Source organism: Aspergillus homomorphus (assembly GCF_003184865.1).
Source record: "Aspergillus homomorphus CBS 101889 unplaced genomic scaffold BO97scaffold_39, whole genome shotgun sequence".
Classification (NCBI taxonomy): Eukaryota; Fungi; Ascomycota; class Eurotiomycetes; order Eurotiales; family Aspergillaceae; genus Aspergillus; species Aspergillus homomorphus.
The window spans coordinates 211,227-229,274 of record NW_020291925.1 but is presented as its reverse complement, the minus strand read 5'-3'; the positions used below and the strand labels follow the sequence as shown (position 1 = coordinate 229,274).

At 53.8% G+C, this 18,048-nt stretch overlaps 9 protein-coding genes across 9 annotated transcripts; 4 read left to right on the top strand and 5 right to left on the bottom strand.

Moving 5' to 3' along the window:
• Window positions 1-1,181: 1,181 nt before the first annotated feature.
• On the bottom strand, window positions 1,182-2,214 carry BO97DRAFT_172285 (uncharacterized protein). Its single transcript, XM_025690312.1, has 2 exons — window positions 1,989-2,214; window positions 1,182-1,798 (listed from the first exon to the last, which is right to left on the bottom strand). The coding sequence occupies exons 1-2, from the start codon at window positions 2,110-2,112 to the stop codon at window positions 1,398-1,400; spliced, it is 525 nt and encodes a 174-aa protein (XP_025548471.1). The 5' UTR covers window positions 2,113-2,214; the 3' UTR covers window positions 1,182-1,397.
• Window positions 2,215-2,953: 739 nt separating this feature from the next.
• Window positions 2,954-5,966, bottom strand: BO97DRAFT_472540 (putative transmembrane glycoprotein; the record flags this gene model as incomplete). Its single annotated transcript, XM_025700144.1, has 2 exons — window positions 2,954-3,263; window positions 3,347-5,966. The coding sequence occupies 2 exons, from the start codon at window positions 5,964-5,966 to the stop codon at window positions 3,181-3,183; spliced, it is 2,703 nt and encodes a 900-aa protein (XP_025548470.1). The 3' UTR covers window positions 2,954-3,180.
• Window positions 5,967-6,202: 236 nt separating this feature from the next.
• Window positions 6,203-7,328, bottom strand: BO97DRAFT_445593 (GNAT family N-acetyltransferase). The gene has a single exon (XM_025698564.1). The coding sequence runs from the start codon at window positions 7,060-7,062 to the stop codon at window positions 6,574-6,576; it is 489 nt and encodes a 162-aa protein (XP_025548469.1). The 5' UTR covers window positions 7,063-7,328; the 3' UTR covers window positions 6,203-6,573.
• Window positions 7,329-7,624: 296 nt separating this feature from the next.
• BO97DRAFT_445592 (mitotic-spindle organizing protein 1) lies at window positions 7,625-8,237 on the top strand. The gene is made up of 3 exons (XM_025698563.1): window positions 7,625-7,725; window positions 7,921-7,998; window positions 8,103-8,237. Exons 1-3 carry the CDS (start codon window positions 7,645-7,647, stop codon window positions 8,187-8,189), a joined length of 246 nt encoding a protein of 81 aa, XP_025548468.1. The 5' UTR covers window positions 7,625-7,644; the 3' UTR covers window positions 8,190-8,237.
• Window positions 8,238-8,422: 185 nt separating this feature from the next.
• Window positions 8,423-10,232, bottom strand: BO97DRAFT_407831 (uncharacterized protein). The gene is made up of 5 exons (XM_025695717.1): window positions 10,072-10,232; window positions 9,707-10,010; window positions 9,425-9,649; window positions 9,085-9,360; window positions 8,423-9,029 (listed from the first exon to the last, which is right to left on the bottom strand). Exons 1-5 carry the CDS (start codon window positions 10,090-10,092, stop codon window positions 8,653-8,655), a joined length of 1,203 nt encoding a protein of 400 aa, XP_025548467.1. The 5' UTR covers window positions 10,093-10,232; the 3' UTR covers window positions 8,423-8,652.
• A 161-nt stretch (window positions 10,233-10,393) lies between these two features.
• Window positions 10,394-12,762, top strand: BO97DRAFT_375082 (putative ATP dependent RNA helicase). Its single transcript, XM_025692971.1, has 3 exons — window positions 10,394-10,850; window positions 10,906-12,564; window positions 12,618-12,762. Exons 1-3 carry the CDS (start codon window positions 10,626-10,628, stop codon window positions 12,747-12,749), a joined length of 2,016 nt encoding a protein of 671 aa, XP_025548466.1. The 5' UTR covers window positions 10,394-10,625; the 3' UTR covers window positions 12,750-12,762.
• A 362-nt stretch (window positions 12,763-13,124) lies between these two features.
• Window positions 13,125-14,349, top strand: BO97DRAFT_445589 (PITH domain-containing protein). The gene is made up of 3 exons (XM_025698562.1): window positions 13,125-13,388; window positions 13,458-13,569; window positions 13,756-14,349. Exons 1-3 carry the CDS (start codon window positions 13,253-13,255, stop codon window positions 14,165-14,167), a joined length of 660 nt encoding a protein of 219 aa, XP_025548465.1. The 5' UTR covers window positions 13,125-13,252; the 3' UTR covers window positions 14,168-14,349.
• A 42-nt stretch (window positions 14,350-14,391) lies between these two features.
• On the bottom strand, window positions 14,392-15,377 carry BO97DRAFT_396661 (ESCRT-III subunit protein VPS20). Its single transcript, XM_025694095.1, has 3 exons — window positions 15,289-15,377; window positions 14,785-15,148; window positions 14,392-14,716 (listed from the first exon to the last, which is right to left on the bottom strand). Exons 1-3 carry the CDS (start codon window positions 15,330-15,332, stop codon window positions 14,489-14,491), a joined length of 636 nt encoding a protein of 211 aa, XP_025548464.1. The 5' UTR covers window positions 15,333-15,377; the 3' UTR covers window positions 14,392-14,488.
• A 262-nt stretch (window positions 15,378-15,639) lies between these two features.
• BO97DRAFT_396656 (putative AAA family ATPase/60S ribosome export protein Rix7) lies at window positions 15,640-18,015 on the top strand (the record flags this gene model as incomplete). The annotated part of the gene is made up of 3 exons (XM_025694094.1): window positions 15,640-15,726; window positions 15,798-16,031; window positions 16,087-18,015. Exons 1-3 carry the CDS (start codon window positions 15,679-15,681, stop codon window positions 18,013-18,015), a joined length of 2,211 nt encoding a protein of 736 aa, XP_025548463.1. The 5' UTR covers window positions 15,640-15,678.
• Between the last annotated feature and the right edge of the window lie 33 nt (window positions 18,016-18,048).

The window sequence follows — 18,048 nt, the reverse complement described above, 5'->3', positions numbered from 1 at the left end:
CTAAAAAGGACAATACCGGGGAGTGCCAGTGATTGCAGTGAGCAATGAGTGGGGAACCGATTCAACGATGACGATACTCTGTCCACCTAACCAGTGGAAGATTGGCTGACCTTTCTTCCCCTCCCCGATCCTGTCCAAGATCTGTTACTACTGTGTTCAATTACCACGGCTGACGAGTACCACGCGGAATGCAATGGAATTATGACAGCAGTGGCAGAAAAGGGGCGAAGATGAAGGAATTTTAGGATCAATCACAGTCCAGTCGAAAGGCTAAGTGAGGGGGTGGGTGGTGAATGGTGTCACAGGTTAGGGATGAGGTTTTCGGCATTAAAATCTTCGAATCACAAGGGCATCAGGAGCAGTCCTAGCAGCTGCAGTGCAGGCCAGGCAGATCGACAGGCAAACCCACAGAAGTCTCGAATCTCCTTTCACGACATCATAAGTTCGCCAGGCTCTCTACATCCAATACTACTTCGTATCTACTTACTTCTAGGTCATTAAGGTACAGTACTATTGTTGGCTGCTTTGGGTGGACCGCCTGCCTGTCGCGTGCCTCCCACCCCAGGCAGTGCCGAAAACAGTACAATTCGAACCGCTGTCGGCCGACTCAAAGAAAAACATCTTCACTGAATCACAGACGAGCTAGCAGATCTCCTGCACGCCCTCTTCTCGCAATGCCGCAATTCGTGCATACACCAAGCATTGAACTAGAGTTTGTGCCTGCTATCCCAAGCAAGGGACTTTCAACCACCTGGCTGACTGGCCTGCACGGGCAACATGAGATCGCTAGCAAGCCTGCTTCAACCGGTAACTCCCTTAGTATATTCACACGAACCAGGATTTCGTATCCGAAGCGTTGCTCAGAATTCGCGACAAGTATTTCAATGCCCTTCATCACCTCGTATATTGGCGGATGTCAAAAGGACGAACCGAGCTTGATCCATCGACCCCCATACCTTGCTTGAGTAGTTGCTACTTATCCCAAACGAGTAGTAGGTGGTAAAACTAATGCCACTTGTCGCAAGGACTCTTGTCATACCTTGCTCAACAACTGTACCTGGAGTGAAAGCGCACAAGGCAACCAACGTCTGCAACTTAGCCTGGAGATGAAGCCAGGAGTCCCGATTGGCAGCGCTCATTCGAGTTCAATTCGTACTGGTGAGCTAAGCAATTATTTACCGGCTATCATTGTAGACATCCCCCGAGTTAGTCTCCATAGCACAATACTGGAAGGTCTCAATCTGCATGGATCGCTCTTGCAGTTTGGGGTGACGATGGTGACCGCCTGGGGGAGATCATGTGGTGAACCCGGTGTCTTCGCTATCTTGCACATATAATGAATTCCCTTCCATCACCACCCCTGAAGGTTCCATGACGTGCTGCAACATGGCCATCTGTTATCGTTGAGGCAATGTCTGCCCTGGACATATTCCCGCTCTGAGAAGAACAGCAAGAGCGGTCCAGCCACCATGGAGCCCCCTGCCTCGGCCAGTGCGAGCGTTGTGTTGAAGAGCCCGACATGAGTTTCTGCCACTAAAGCGCTTCCAACGCTCCGCAATGTCGTGTAAAACCCCCACCCAAGAGCCGAGAAAGATAACCCTATACCGAAAAGAGCCGGATGAGCCGCGACTGACATGACACCGAAGCCTGCTATCAGTACACAGATACTGGACTGTGTGATTCGGAGATCTCTTCGTATCGGGGAGAGGTAGTTTCCAAGGACCTTGGAAATGAGAGGTAATATGACAAGAAAGGCGACAAGGTTGACAACACCTTTCAGGCTGATGAGGAATGTAGCCTGTGGATTCCTTCTGTCAGTGGATCTGAATGTATCGCTTTACACTAGCAAGAGCATACCTCGGCCACACTCCACATGAAACGCTTGGAAGCATATTGGAGCACAAACTGAAGCGCCTGGCTACCAATGCTCGACATCAAGAAAGCGAAGAAGATAGCCAAGGTATTGGCACTGGAAAGATTATGATTACCTTTTATCCACAAGAAAGACATCTGCAATGACGATCCAGGCAACGGAACTAGCAATCTGGCTACCACCCCCAAACATCTGGAACAACGGCGTAAACCACACTGCTTCAAGTGGGATGCTTGCATGGTACCAACCTGAGATGCACATCAGCATATACTCATTGTTTGAACTTCGAAGATGCTCACAGATGAGGCGGACGGCGCATTCCTGCATGATATAACTCGCAACGCTGAGAATCAAGACTGGTTTACGTCCGACCTGATCCGCCATCAGGCCAAATGGGATGGCCAGGATCCTTCCGGGGAGCTGACTGAAGGTTTCCTTCCAACCTAATAGTAGAGCCAGTTCACCTTGCACGTCAGAGGACTTGCAGAGAGACTTGGCTGTTTCATCGAGGGCACTGGCAAAGAGTTGGGGATGCATGCGCTAGCATATGACGTTCTCGAATATCTGCAGCTGCGGCGCAACAGAAAGAAATTCGCCAAAGTCCAAAGTGACGATGATGAGACACACAAATAGAAGTATCCATTTAGACCTTGTGGGCGTGCTCTTAGGAACATGAGAGCACACATACGCACACTGCATACTACATCGAGGGAGGAGCAAGGAAGAGATAGTCGAATTCCACCAAGCGCAACCAGAAAGGTGCTATTGCGAGCTATTTAGCCGCATTGCAAAGCAATGCGCTAGGCGAGATGAGTCCCCACTTTGATATAGGTCAAGTGTCTTATCTGCGTCCAGAAAAGTCAGCGGAGACAACAATCAACCTCCGGAGTGATGGATTGATTATGCGGGTTACATTCAGGATCAATGGTGCGAGCCTATAGGTCCATCCATGCACCTGAAACCTTACGCGCTACTAAGCTCCAGCCCATTCCCGCACGTCGTCCCGTATATTGACTTGGCCCGATACATGGTTGCCTGCTGCTTCGTTGAAATTGTCATTGGATTCACAGAATTCATATTATTTTGATTAGGGTAAACAGGCACAAAGGAGGGCATCAGAATGAACATGGTACAAAATATGGACGGTGGATATCATGCTCGCCGAAGACTTGTCTAAAACAAAACCCACAAACAAAATGCAAAAGACGACATGAAAAACAATTGGGTATGTATAGATTCACCTCAGTCATACAAAAGCGATGTCACTTCTTACACTCCCCGTCCGCTCCCTTTGGATTTCCCTCTGCTCATTCCAGTCCCGGTCCGCCGATCGGATCAAGCTCACCCGACGCGATCGAATCTCGTATGGCATGGAAGATAAAGAAGGGCTCTTGCGGAATGGTGGCAAGGGAGGAGGGTCCGTACTAGGGGCCTCGCCCGGCGCGTTCGACGCGACCTGAAACCATGTTCGACCATTTCTATGGGGTCGACGCTCATTGTTCTGTGGATCAGTCGGTCCGGGGTACGCATTGTTGCCGGCGTCGCCGCGTTGAGCACTGGTTAAGCTTAACTCGCTGTAAAAGCGGGGTAGCGGAGCAATCGCCTCGGAATAGTTCTGGGCGAGACTCGATTGACTGGGTTGCTTATCCATGGGTCCCGACAACGGCAAATCCGAGGATTCTTCCGACAGCGAATGGAGGTACGCCGACTGGCGGTGGTCGTCGGTATAGATGGAGGCGGACATCGCAGTCGACCAGGGGCGGTCAGACTGCCGGTAGTCATCGACATACTGGGAACTGGCGATCGTGTCCGCGCGACTGACTGTACTGCGCGCCCGATGGAGAGCGCGGCCGCCGGATGAGCCACGCCGACCGAACTGGCCCGCAAACAAAGGATTGGAGGAGTTTCGGCTCTTCGCGCGACTTTGAACGAAGGCCTCCAGCGAGTCCGTATCGGAAATGGTCAGAGTGTCTGGCTCGACTGCGCGGAGGCTCACCCGCTTGGGATATTCCGTGCTTTCGTGGGCTCGGAGGGGCGGGCGAGGGAACAATGGCGCTAGGTTGCCAACGTCGCTCTCGTCGCTCTGGAATGAGGCTTGGGTGTTCTGCCAGGAGACACGGACGACTCCATGTCCCGGAGGCCCGAAGCCACCGGCCCCATGGCCAGCACCACTGAGTCTGACAGGTAGCCCTGAAGCAACTGTGGAGATGCCGCTGGAGCGCTTCGAATACCTTTTTGAACGCGATACTGTCGAGTTACGCTTAAGTGATTTTCTGGGCTGGATCGGTCGCAGTGGTTCTCGCTTCTTGGAAGTAGTCGTGGTGCGCCTGCGCACAGGGGGACTGCTCTGGAACGACAACCTTTTTGGCTGTGGCGGTGCATCGGCGACCGGTTTCGGCTCTTCCGGTTCTGTCTTTGCCAGTGGTCCGAAGTCCCAGTCCAGTGTTGAGTGGGGGTAGGCGTTCTCCTTGTCATCCGTATAGATAGTCGCGTCCGTTTCGGCCAGGGGCTTCGTGTGCCAGAAGATCTCGAGCTTCGGGGGTTCCGACGATGGCGACGGACTTCTCACCATCCTTGGAGGCTTGCCTGGGGTAGTCTGTTCAAAAGGTTGGCAGTGTGGGTACATGTCCGAATCGGGATCGGGGCCTGGAGACATCGCCTTCTGGCCTGCATGGCCTTCCTCCGGCCCTGGAGTCGCGCCTTTGCGCTTGTGACGCCAACAGAAGAACAAAAGTACTAGGGAGCTCAGAATGATCAGCGGAACAATGACCGAGATAGCGATGATACCGGCCTTCCTGCCGCTAATGCCACCGCTACTGTGGCTCTGGTCTGCATTGACGGTAGCAGCGGCGTCCTCGTCGGACTTTTTCTTCGACACTGCGTTGATGGTGAACTGCCGGCTATCCTCCGCAGTCTCCTCGCGTGCTGTCAGATTGACGTTGAAAACCCCGGGGCTGATATCGGAAGGTACCTGCCCGTATAATGTCTTGTTGTCGCGGTTATAATGAAGCCAGGGAAGCTGATCACCCATCTCAACATCCAGTTGAACCGAATCGTTGGTCAGAATCGAGCTGTTGAAGGTGAACATGAAGAACTGCCCGATGACAGCGTCGCATTCTTCAATTCCATCGCGAAAGAACTGAGAGAATTGCAGGCTGACGAGTAGTGTCGCCACGTCTTGGAACTTATCAGTCACGGTGATGGTGACATTCTGGTCTGCTGCGTCTGCTGGAGGGGTTCCGCTCAGGGAGATCGAATCCTTATCCAATGACAGCCATTCCGGAGAGTCGTCACGGATGCTTGTCAAGTCAGTTCCTGTCGCTCCGTGGCCATCCAGAGTCAGATCATCGACAAATTTAGGACTCTCAAAGTGTTTGCCTTTGGTGACAAAGAGGGTCTGTGCACTTCGGTTGAAAGACAAGATATGTGGGCTAACGGTCATCGCAAATGTCACGGTAGCGGCGCTGAATCCGGATACGTCTGAAGCGATCAGATTGAAGCTGAAGGTCTGAGGTCCGATGTCTGGGGTAGATCCGGAGAATCGCAAAGCGGCCTGGTCGAATGAGACCCACGATGGCAACGGAGCGTTATCAGGAGAAGTGCCATAATAGACGGTCGAGGGGCGCGTGTTGGTGAACGTGTCATGATCGAATGATAAGGAGAACGAGTCGCCAGAGTGTATGATAAGCGTGTCTGGAGCCGACGTCGCACCGATAGCTTCGAGTTGTGGCAGCAGTGGCTTCCCGAGCTTAGGACCGTCGTCGGTCGTGACAATTAGATTGACCTCCATATTAACAGATCCCGTCTCATCGGACGCCACCAGGTCGAACTTCGGCGATCCAATGTCCCCTTTCTGAGGCGTTCCAGATATCGTACGGTGCTTGCCATCTAGCTCGAGCCATGACGGGGCATTGGAAAGCGTGTATTGCGTGTTCGGCCCGCTGCCAGCAAACGTGCCCTGAGAGAAAACAAATTCAAATGGTTCTGAGACTCGGGCTACCGGAGGCAGCTGTGCGTTCACAGGATAGCTCGGTGCCAGACCTGCATTTACCGTCCCCAGGATGCTGAGGAGACCCAACGCGATGAGCGCCATTTCTCCAGAGCTGTGAGAACGGTCGGGACGGATGTCTTCAGCTTCGTATGCGCGAGAGGCGGGCTCGTATATTCGCGCTAAGATAGCATCTGACGACGACGACAACCTAAGGAAGAAGCGACAGTGAGACGTTGAGAGTTGAGTTGTTGAGAGCGAGGAACAGAGGAATTGTTCTGCCCTTAGGGCAGAGAATCTAGCTTCCTCCAGGGCATTCGCGCCCAAGGGCCCAACGGGCACAGGAGAGGCGCGAAGCTTGCATCCCCTTCAAAAAGAGCCATGCCTGGATATGTTTGACGTCACTTGAGTATGGGAATGGTTAGAGATTGATGGTTCACGGCGCGTTAATGCTCACGTTGTGAAATGTAGGCTCTACCCCCCCTCCTGCAAGGGATGGCGACGGAAGGCCAAGGAGCGAATCACCCTCCAACCACCATCGGAACCGTCAGCACCCTGACTCGGAGAATTGGAGGTATTTGACAGATGGCCAGAGGGAAATCGACGCTTTTCCTCTTTGGTTCTGAAGCGACAGGTTTATCGAGGGGCACAGAAGATGTCGCAGGAGTGACAGGGGCCAGCAACAATTCAAGGTCCTCAAGGGCCCATTCGACTACAGATCCAGGACCATCCTAATGCCAGTCCGGCCAGGTCCATAGTAATCGGGAATCTCTTCCCGCTCTTGATAGCCACTGCGGACATACAAAGCTCTAGCGGGAGCCCTGTCCTTGTCCACCCATAGCTGGATATACTGACAACCCTCCTTTTGCAGACGAGTTCGGACATAGTCCATTAGTTGGACCCCTACTCCCTGACGGCGATAAGACTCCGCTACGCAGACCTTATGGAGCAGCGCAAGGCCCTTCTGGCGAACGTAGACCGCATAGGCTAGAACAACAGGCGGGCTTGCGCTTGAAGTTTGCGCTGTCGTCGCATACAGAACCCTCGTGTTGGGCTTCTTGCGCCAGAGTTCCTCCCCAAAGCTCATGCCCTCATTGGCAGGGAAACTTTTCTTCTCGACACGTGCAATCTGAGCAAGAATCTCGCGGGCTTGACTCCGGTCCAGAGAATGGATGTCTGAGAGGTTCAGATCGGTCCACATTCTTGGGAGCGGGCGTACATTCAGGGCTGGTTTTGAAAAGTCAAGGGAAGCAAAGAGATCCCGAAAGTGACAGGGCAAGCCGAAGGAGGGCGGGCTGAAAATGAAGGGAAGTAGTAAGGAGGTTGGTTTGTGAAGGGTAAAATTCAAAGGGGGGGCGGTCTTCAAAATGAGGCTCCGAGAGAGAGGAGGAGGATGTTTTGGTGAAGAACTTGTCGTCTCTCCTACCGGTGTGCCTGTTCGTTATCCAACTTGACATCTGTCTGGCTTTTGCTTGCACAGTTGGTGTCTAATGCATTGTAAAGCTGGATGGTAATCTACCGCCCTGAAATCGCGTAACATATCGTAGTTTTACTTACACAGTACCGTACGGCGATTCCTTCCCGCGAAAGCAAAAGATCGGCTTGATTGATCCCTTGAGAAAGAGTTATCTACATACAAACAATCCATCTACTCGATAAGAAACTACCAAAGATCCCTAGCACGAACATTCCCCATCGCGTTTCACCTATCGTTCCCCTACCCTTAGGTTAGGTTAAGGATTCAAATACCCAGACAGAAACCCTGACAAAAAAAAAACCGATCATGCCTCCGTCCCAAGCCGACGACAAACGCCAAGCAGCCCGCGAAGTCATCGACATTCTTCACGAGATTTCCACCCTCCTGGTAAGTGAGAGTATCTTCATTTTCATTCTTTTCTATGGCAGACGGCAGCACCACCACCTGTGAATTTGCAATTGCACTCGTGTCGGCTGGCTAGGTCACGGTGTTATGCGTCTAGCTAGGCCATGCATATATCATTGCTGTGGACGGTATATCTTATTGATTGATTGATTGATTGATTGATTAACATCTTTATAGAACACCAATCTGGATCGAACGGAACTCTCGCTTTGTGTCTCGCTGATTGAGAATGGGGTTAATCCTGAGGCTTTGGCTGTATGTTTTCCTTCTTCTTTCTGCTTCTTTTTTGTCTGTCTGGATTGGTGGTAGGATGAGACTGCTATAGCGAAGGTTACTTACTGACTCATGGTTTGTATCAGGCTGTGATTAAGGATTTGCGGAAGGAGACTGCCGGTGGTGCTGGCGCGATGGGTTTGGGGGAGCAGCAGCAGCAGCAGCATGAATGAGTGATTGCCAACCGAAAGGGATGGGGGCGCGTGCGAGGGCTTCCGGGGTGGTTTTCGGCCTTGTCTACTGATTGTTGGACTTGTGTGGCTAGTGCTGTGTTTGAGTTTTAGTTCTTCGAGATACCCGTCAATTGTATTCATTTGTTAAATACTTGTGTGTTGAGTTAAGGGGTGGGTATGGTGGTGATGGTGTGCTTTGGTTATGGAAACTGGGTATCTACAAACATCTGGGGGAGGCTGCTTGATAGTATTGTAATGCGAAGCTAACGCTTAAATGCCAATAGATCGGCTCGTAATTCAAATTTAAAATTCGTTTGGATCGCAGTCTCTGGTATCATGATTTCTGGCCGGAAGGACAAATGACACGGTTCTCTTGCTGTAGAAATCATATCACAGTGTACAACCACATAGGCCCGCGGAAACTATTCGGAAGGTAAATGAAAGAGAGCACCCCTATCCCCCGCTACGACTTGCTGGCACCGCCTGTGCTGTCCTTTGATGCCGCGTCGGGCACGGTCTCGACTGTCGCAGCCTTAGAAGGACCCTCCGTGGTAGGTTCCTTCGCTTTCGTGGTGGTGTCTTTCTCGTCTTCGCTATCGCCTAGACTGAATGGATCGTGTTCTCCCACTGGGGAGGGCTCCACGGTGGACAAGGGCTGCCATTTACTGGATTTGCCCGTCGCGGGCGAGGCCCGTCTGATCGGCTCGGACGCATCGTATAGGTTATCGATCTCCGTAGGTGGTCCGTCCTGGAAGGCAACCTTGCGTCTGTCGGGGGAGGGCGAGGAGGTTTTGTACAGGTTAGGGTTGGCGAGCGGGCGGGGAGGACGCGCGGGAGGAGCTGGGAGATGCGTCAGTGACTCTGATCGTCGAGGAACATTTTGCGACAGCCCTACCTTCTGAGTCCCTCAGTTCAAGAGCGGAGAAGTCGTCGCTCAAGACGCGATGGTCCGCATCGTACCGCTCACGGTCTCCACTGCGACGACCCATGTCGCCGCTCCGACGCGGACGGCCGAAGGGATCTTCGCGCTGAGTCTGGGCTGCCGCCGGGCCACTGTCTTCGGGCTCCTCTCCATCAAGCTTCTTCTTCAGGTTGGCCACCCACGAGTTCACCTTTGACTGAGTGTCCAGGAAGCCCTTGCGAATATTCTCACGAATGACGGGCAAGTCGTCTGCGCGGCAGTCATCACTGGTTAGCATCGAGGAACGAGCATGCATCGGTAGGGCGCAACTGACCATCGAAGAAACTGTATTCCTTCTCTTCCGCCTCCTCGTTCCCGCCTCGTCGCCGGTACGCATGTTCGTCCTCATACCGGGGTTGCGGTGCCGCGCGGCGGTTGTAGTGTTCGGCAAGCTGGCGGGCGTACATCTCATCTTGCTCGAGCTGTCTCTGGGCGGCCGACGGACGGGGTGGCTTCGGTGGGGGTGCGTCTTGTTCCGCGGCATTGGGATCGGTCATCCCTAAGAATCAGGTGTTAGTTGGAACAAAGGTAACACTCGTGGCCGGCCAGCACGAACCCAAAAGGGCATGGAAAGCCCGTTCTACATCCCAGTTGCTTGCTACCAGCACTGCTCTCACCACTCCGATGTCGATCGAGGGGAAAGCTTCTTTGAGAGTGGTCTCGGCCTGCTGTCGGGGGCTGACGGGGCGCGGGGGCTTTGGCGGGGCAGCTTCCGCGGCGCGCGGCTGGGCTGGGGGAGCTGAGGGGAAGGTCGAGATGACGCCAGTCTCCTGGGCTTCATCATCGAAATCCAGCGGACGCGCCGTGGTTGGCGACTCCGGTTTGGGGCTGGCTGGCCCTGCGGAGAGTCTGTTGGCTGTCTGGGTTGCCGCTTGAGTTAGTAGCCATTGGTTATAAGGGAGCGGGGGATCTAGAACCTACATTCTTGTCTTCCTCGGACATTATGGACGGTGATGCTGAGGTGTGTCGGGGAGCTAATATGCGCGTAGAAGTATCTGTAGGCTCACAGCCTGAAAATAGATTGAGCTTCGCGGTTTCTGGATTTTATTTTAATGCGCAAAGGAGGAATTCGCCCAACAGGCAGAAAGTAACAGTGGATTGGATGCCCTCGAAACTCCGCCCCCTTTCCGACGGTTCCTGGTGACGTTGCATCACGTGCTGCAGAAATGAGCTGACATAATCACTGGCTGCAATTCCAGTCCAAATGAGCATACATACTTCAAGACGGTTGTTGCAAGGTATACCTTTCGCATTGCGTGAAGCTGTTCACTTACTTGTTGTCTGGCCTGTCTGGACTGCACCCGTGGAGGTGAGAGTCAGTCAAGTAGCCTATACTTCAATCTTGTTGGGCTGTGTTCAATATGTCTCAGTTGGATCGGTCACTTATCGTCAGATCTCATTGTGATTGAAAACTGGGACCATCGGCAAGTAAAACTAGACTAGGCTGATCACCGATCCCTTGGGGCTTCTTCAGCATGGCATCTGAACTCGAACTCGCTTCCGGGTTCATACCTTCCTTGTACAAGCCTGCTGCGCTGCTCCCCATTGCCAGACATAAACAAAGTTTACTCTATCTGGTTGAAACCTATCCAGTCACCATCGTCGTTGGACAGACGGGAAGCGGAAAGACAACCCAGTTGCCTCAATACCTCGAACAAGCGGGGTGGTGCGCAGATGGGAAAGCAATCGCTATCACACAGGTAGATTGTTCTCACCCTTCTTCTATTGCACATGAAACGTTAACAAGAATCATAGCCGCGTCGCGTGGCTGCCACCACTGTGGCAGCTCGAGTTGCCGAGGAAATGCGGTGCAAGCTAGGCGAGGAGGTGGGCTACTCAATCCGCTTCGAGGACCTGACTTCTGCTTCCACTAGGATCAAGTTCCTAACCGATGGGATGCTACTTAGGGAGGCACTCGTCGACCCCTTGCTGTCGCGGTACTCAGTGATCATGGTCGATGAAGCCCACGAGCGCTCTCTCAGCACCGATGTGCTCCTGGGAATCTTAAAAAAGATCATGAAAAAACGCCCTGAGCTGAGAATCATTGTCAGTAGTGCAACGCTACAAGCTGAAGACTTCCTGCGCTTCTTTGCGGGAGAAGAGTTCGACAGTGAGGCAGAGTCTGGCGAGATTGGGGGAAAGGTCGGCAGGATTATCAGCTTAGAGGGGCGCATGTATCCTGTGGATATGCTCTTTCTTGAATCTCCAGCAGAAGACTATGTGGAACGGGCGGTCAAAACTGTTTTTGACATACATCTTCAAGAAGCGGAGGGTGATGTTCTTGTGTTCTTGACTGGCCGGGAAGAGATCGATACAGCTATACAATTGATCTCGGAACGGGCCGCCACCCTCCATCCCAAAGCGCAGTCGGTGCTTCCTCTCCCGCTATACGCCGGTCTCACGACAGACCAGCAGATGTATGTTTTCGAGCCGGCTCCCGAAAACACTCGCAAAGTCATCGTGTCCACAAACATCGCCGAAGCGTCTGTAACCATCAATGGAATTGTGTATGTGGTTGATTGTGGATTTGCTAAGCTAAGAGCTTACAATCCTACCACGGGAATTGAGACCTTGACAGCGGTGCCGATCTCAAAAGCAGCAGCGGTTCAGCGTGCAGGTCGAGCCGGGCGCACCAAGCCGGGGAAGTGTTTCCGTCTCTACACGCAACAGGCATATGAATCCCTCCCAGAAGCGACTGTCCCGGAGATCCAGCGATCGAACCTGGCGCCGGTGATTATGCAACTGAAAGCCTTGGGAATCGACAATATCGTTCGTTTCGATTTCTTGACGCCTCCTCCAGCTGAACTGGTGATCCGTGCTTTCGAGCTTCTGTATTCCCTGGGAGCGGTTGACGACTATGCCAAACTCACCAAGCCTCAGGGTATGCGGATGGCCGAATTAGCTGTTGACCCTATGATGGCAAAGGTGCTCCTCTCCGCACCGGGCTTCGGCTGTTTGAGCGAAATACTCTCCATCGCTGCCATGGTCAGTCTCCAGGGCACAGTCTGGGTCCAACACGATGGTGATCGAAAAACCTCCGAGAGCATGCGGAGAAAGTTTGCAGTGGAAGAAGGTGATCACCTGACGTATCTTAACGTCTACCAAGCCTTTGTCACCAAGGGCAAGAAAGAATCGAAGTGGTGTCGGGATAATCTTTTGAACTTCCGGTCCATGCAACGAGCCGTGAGTATACGTGCGCAGCTCAAGCGGTACCTGGAGCGCTTCGGAATTCAGGTCGATGAGACCCTTTCTGCCCGTGCGAGACAGGAAGACCCAAGCAAGCTCCCGGAAAAGATTCAGAGGTGTCTCACAACTGGGTACTTTGCACATGCTGCAAAAATGCAACCCGACGGCACATTCCGAACGGTGAGCGGAGGGCTAACGCTGCATGCTCATCCGAGCTCGCTGATGTTTGTGAGTAGAACGCTACATGATTCTAGAGACCATTTTGCTGACTGAATGTATAGAATCGCAAAGCTGAGTGGGTCATTTTCCATGAAATACTGCAGACTGGGGAAAAGACTTTTATTCGAGATATAACGAAGATCGAAAAGGGCTATTTGCTCGAGTATGCACCGAACTATTACCAAGTGCATTAATAGATACCCGTCCAGATTCTTTATTGCAATATCTTCTGTATAGTAGAGAAATCCGATAGTTTGTATTTCTATAATGATATGACCATATAATAAGTCTTATTACTATTCTGGTGAAGACAAACGTCAAAACCGTCCAAGCTTCATAAAGACAAGCTCAGTGTGAGGACAACTACTTAGGTAAAAAACCGTCAGACTTACTAGGTGTGAAGAGATGCCATGGATCTATAGACTGAAGGTGGGAGTGTAATGATTGATACTGTGGAAGCGCCCTGCTGTTTGTAGAAATTGCTAGACATTGACTCGACCGTGAATGCGTGACTTAACCGACGCATCTAAGGTCGCGTAGACCTCGCTGAACACCTTTTTGCTTTCATACTCATCGCAAAGGCTCATCGGAGTCTTCGAACCACTACCTTTCGCTCTAGCTATCTTATCAGCGGATGTCAACATAATCTCTCATTTCCATAGACAATCACCAGGAGAATTCAGCATTGTATTACGAGATGTCCGATCATCATCATCACCACCATGGCCATGGCGGTTGCCACGACGAACATGACCACTCTAACGATATCACCCCCGCCATCCAGTCGCTACTCTATTCCCAGGTCCAGTTCGACTCTATCACAACTCTCAATGGTGCGTATGATATCCGCGCCTACAGAAACGACTGCTTTCGTACGGGATAATTGTTGATTAATGATGCAGAGGCCGCTCCCAAGTCCGGCGCCGCGATCGTCGAGAAGACATGGGCGGAGAGACTCAACGACGAGCCGGAGCTGGAAAGCGATGCCGATGAGCAGCTGTTGATGTACATTCCGTGAGTTCTGCCCTGTGAGATAGCTAGGAGTGAGAGAGAACCGTCGTTCTTCCTGCTACCCCGCCATTGCCCCTCCTCGGGATTGTTGGTGTCGCAATGAGCGAAAGCCAAACTTTTAACACACTGCCATTCACACCAATCCATCTCCCTGCAACAGTCAACTAATACTTGATGCACATAATATAGGTTCACCGGCCAAGTCAAAGTCCACTCCCTCCTCATATACACCGCGCCGACCCCCTCCGCTCCAAAAACCCTGAAACTGTTCAAGAACCGCGATGATCTAGATTTCTCGACTGCGTCCGAGTTATCGCCCACCCAGAAGATCGAGATCCCTCAACCTGTCGCCGGTGCCGACGTTTTCGAAATACCCCTGAACCGTGCGCATTGGAATACCACCACCTCTATCACCTTGTTCTTCGAGGACAACTGGAGCGATGGCGAGGAAGACGTGACTAAGGTGGGTTACATTGGCTTCAAGGGAACTTTTATGGCGCTGAACCGCGAGCCCGTCAACTTCCTCTACGAAGCGGCGGCGAACCCGAACGACCATGTCGCAATCCAGGGCGTCAACGGAGTGGGCAGTAGGATTCTATGAGAACTCTGGGGTTCTTGTAGATTGTGGTGATATGAAACAAAACGGAAGACCCGACGGCTTGACGTTATCATTCTGAACACTTACTACCGTCATGATGTTCCTGTCAGTGCGATTAGTGCAGTGGACCTGTTCTCGTGCTTTCTCTGGTTATGGAGCTGGACTCTACCCTTGCACTGAATGCCAATTCCGAGTTCAGCTATGTAGTTTGTAACATTGACTAGCTTGAGCTATCTAATGATATGATGGAATATAATGACCCATTGACGAAACCTGTAACTCCTGAGAAATGCGATGTATGGATGGAAACGGTAGTGACTGATATCAAGCAAGGATGGCAGTTCGCTCCTCGGCCCTTGCCTTTCTTCCTCCAGCCGATTGCTGCTCTGCCTCCACTTCGCCCGTCTCCTCTCCAACCTCTGGAAGGGACGAGACAGGCGCATTCGGCAAGACGACCGGGCCCTGCGCTTGGCGCTGTAACTCCTCCAGCTCCTCCTCGACCTCGTCCTCGTCTTCCCTGGACAGACGGCCCGCGAGCATCTGACTGATTTCCTACGTGCCACAACCGCCACCTTAGCAAGCACGCAAGATCTCCGAGTCGAGTAAAGAGAAAGACCTACCTCTTGGTATGCGCGGGCCTCCTCGGTCTCGCCCATCAGCTTCTCCACCCCTTCGATGCCGCCCATCTCCTTATTGATAGTCTGCAGCACCTGCGTACCCTGCTGCAGCCCGTAGAGCACGTCCTTCTGCACAAGCGCAAACTCAATCTGGCCCGTGAGCTGCTCCAATTGTTCCAGCTGCTTGTCGGTCTTCTCAAGCAGTGACTCCTGGTACTTCTTGCGGCGCAACGCCAGCAGCGCGCGCTTTCGGTCGTCGCGCGCAAGGCATTCCTTGGCGATGGCGGTCTCCCGGTCCGTGAGCACGGTGATGCGTTTCTGGTACTGACGTAGCTTGTCGCGCTGGTTCTTCAGGTCGAGGATCGCTCTGTGTGCATGTGCAGTTCAACTCGTTTAGCTTAACTATCGGAGCATCCAGCAGCAGCTGGTTCAGACCATCAGGCTTTTCCCCGTAGCGCGCGGGAAAGGATCGTTGAGAGAAGGAGCGTGAGAAATGCAGGTTCTTACCGATCCTGGGCCGAGATTTTGTGAGAGCTATTTGCGTTTCCCATTGTCAGCGCATGTTGTCGTCCTTGTTGAGAGACGTTCTTCCGGAGATAAACCATGCCCCGGAGGGGGTCAGGCGCTGATAACAGACGGGGAGATGACGTGCAACTCGTGTTTTAGTATGGTCATGACGGCGGGCGGTAGGGCAGGTTGTCCAATGGCACTTGAGAGCTTGTGGTACCAGAATTACATGATCGCGATCGAGCGTCCCTCCGCCGGTCAATTGATTCTCCGGCCGTCTAAAATTGTAGAAGATCCCCGGCGACTGATCATGTATCAATCAGTGGCCTGGAGCCTTTTTCTCGCTGGACTTTAGAATTCTACGCACGAGAGCTTCTCGACTCGGTCAGAATGGGTCGCGGGGGCAGGCCAAGCCTGAGACAGGGCCTGGACAAGGATGTGAGCCGATTCAAGCCTCCAATCGCACCCGGCAATCTATACAGTTGCTAATCCCCGTTTCTCGTTTACAGGTCTATCAGATTGTGCGCAAAATTGTTGATGAGCAGGCTGAGAACGGCGCCGTCCGGTTATCGGTCTCTACGATTTATGAAACCATCAAGCGGTCCAATTCGAGTCTGAACCGCAAACCGAAGAGGATCTTAGAGGATAGCATTGAGCGCGTGGTGGAGGTGATCAAAGGTGATGAAGAGGAGGAGGACTCGGTAGAAGGCGACTTTGAAGGACTGGAGGAGCCGGCGGCACCGGTGAGTCTTACGCGTAGACATCGACACACAACCCGGCCAGTATTGACTGGAGTAGGAGTCCAACAGCCTCAACAAAAGCCTAGTCGGCATGTGGAACACCACCAACGCAACGAATTCCCAGAAGCAGAGCGAGACGACAGAGACGGCCGCGCCGGCCGCTAAATCCTCGACGAAGAAACGACACCATGGCGGTGAATCGCACTCCTCTAAGCGTCGCAAGGGTGACGCCGCCGTCGACAGATCCCCGCCTACGCACATCAGTCTTGCGGACTTGGGTGGCCTGGACGATGTGGTCGAGCAACTCGGAGATCTGGTCATCCTCCCCATGACCCGCCCGCAAGTCTACATGTCATCCAACGTGCAACCGCCGCGCGGCGTGCTGCTCCACGGTCCGCCAGGTTGCGGTAAAACCATGATCGCCAATGCGTTCGCGGCCGAGCTGGGCGTCCCCTTCATCTCTATCTCCGCCCCATCAGTCATCTCCGGCATGTCTGGTGAATCCGAGAAGGCTCTGCGCGAGTACTTCGAGGAAGCCAGGCGTATCGCGCCGTGTCTGATCTTCATCGACGAAATCGATGCCATCACACCGAAGCGTGAAAGCGCCCAGCGCGAAATGGAGAAGCGCATCGTGGCCCAGCTCCTGACCTGCATGGACGACCTTGCTCTCGAAAAGACCGACGGCAAGCCGGTCATTGTGCTCGCTGCCACCAACCGCCCAGACAGTTTGGACGCCGCTCTCCGCCGCGGAGGCCGCTTCGACAAGGAAATCAACATGACAGTGCCCTCAGAGCCCGTGCGCGAGCAAATCCTCCGTGCGCTGACCCGCAAGATGCGTCTCGCCGACGACCTCGACCTCAAGCTCCTCGCCAAACGCACGCCGGGCTTCGTTGGCGCCGATCTCAACGACCTGGTAGCCACGGCCGGCTCAACGGCGATCAAGCGCTACCTCGAGATCCTGAAATCCAACAGCGGGCCCGAAGACGAGATGATGGACGACATCGGCGACCTCAGCGTGGTCGACGACCTCAGCCCCAAGGTCAAAGAGATCCGGCGGCTGATCCTGCACGCCAAGGACACGCCGATCGGCGACGAAACGCAGACGGTGCTGGTCTCGAACGCGGACTTCTTCACGGCGCTGCCCAAGATCCAGCCGTCGTCGAAACGCGAGGGCTTCGCGACGATCCCGGACACGACGTGGGCGGACATCGGGGCGCTGGGCGGCATCCGGGACGAGCTGTCGACGGCGATCGTCGACCCGATCCGCAACCCGGAGATCTACGCCAACGTGGGCATCACGGCGCCGACGGGCGTGCTCCTCTGGGGACCCCCCGGGTGCGGTAAGACGCTGCTGGCCAAAGCGGTGGCCAACGAGTCGCGCGCCAACTTCATCAGCGTCAAGGGGCCGGAGCTGCTCAACAAGTTCGTGGGCGAGTCCGAGCGCGCCGTGCGCCAGGTGTTCGTGCGCGCCCGCTCCTCCGTCCCCTGCGTCATCTTCTTCGACGAGCTCGACGCCCTCGTGCCCCGCCGCGACGATACCCTCTCCGAGGCCTCCGCCCGCGTCGTCAACACCCTCCTCACCGAGCTCGACGGCCTCGGCAGCAGCCGCCAGGGCATCTACGTTATCGCCGCCACCAACCGCCCCGACATCATTGATCCCGCCATGCTGCGCCCCGGCCGCCTCGAGACCCTGCTGTTCGTCAACCTGCCCAGCCCCCTCGAGCGCGCCGACATCCTGCAGACCCTCGTCCGCAACTTGCCCATCGAGTTCGACGATAACCTCCGCCGCCTCGCTGAGGAGTGCGAGGGCTTCAGCGGTGCAGATCTCGGCAGCTTGCTGCGCCGCGCTGGTTACTCCGCTATCAAGCGCCGGGACATCATCAAATTTGAGGACTTTGTGGCTGCCAAGGCCTTCATTAGACCCAGTGTGACGGATTTGAAGAAGTATGAGCGCTTGAGGAGGGACTGGAGTGGTGGTGTCGTTTAGATTTCGCTTGCGGTGGTGTGATATATGTACATA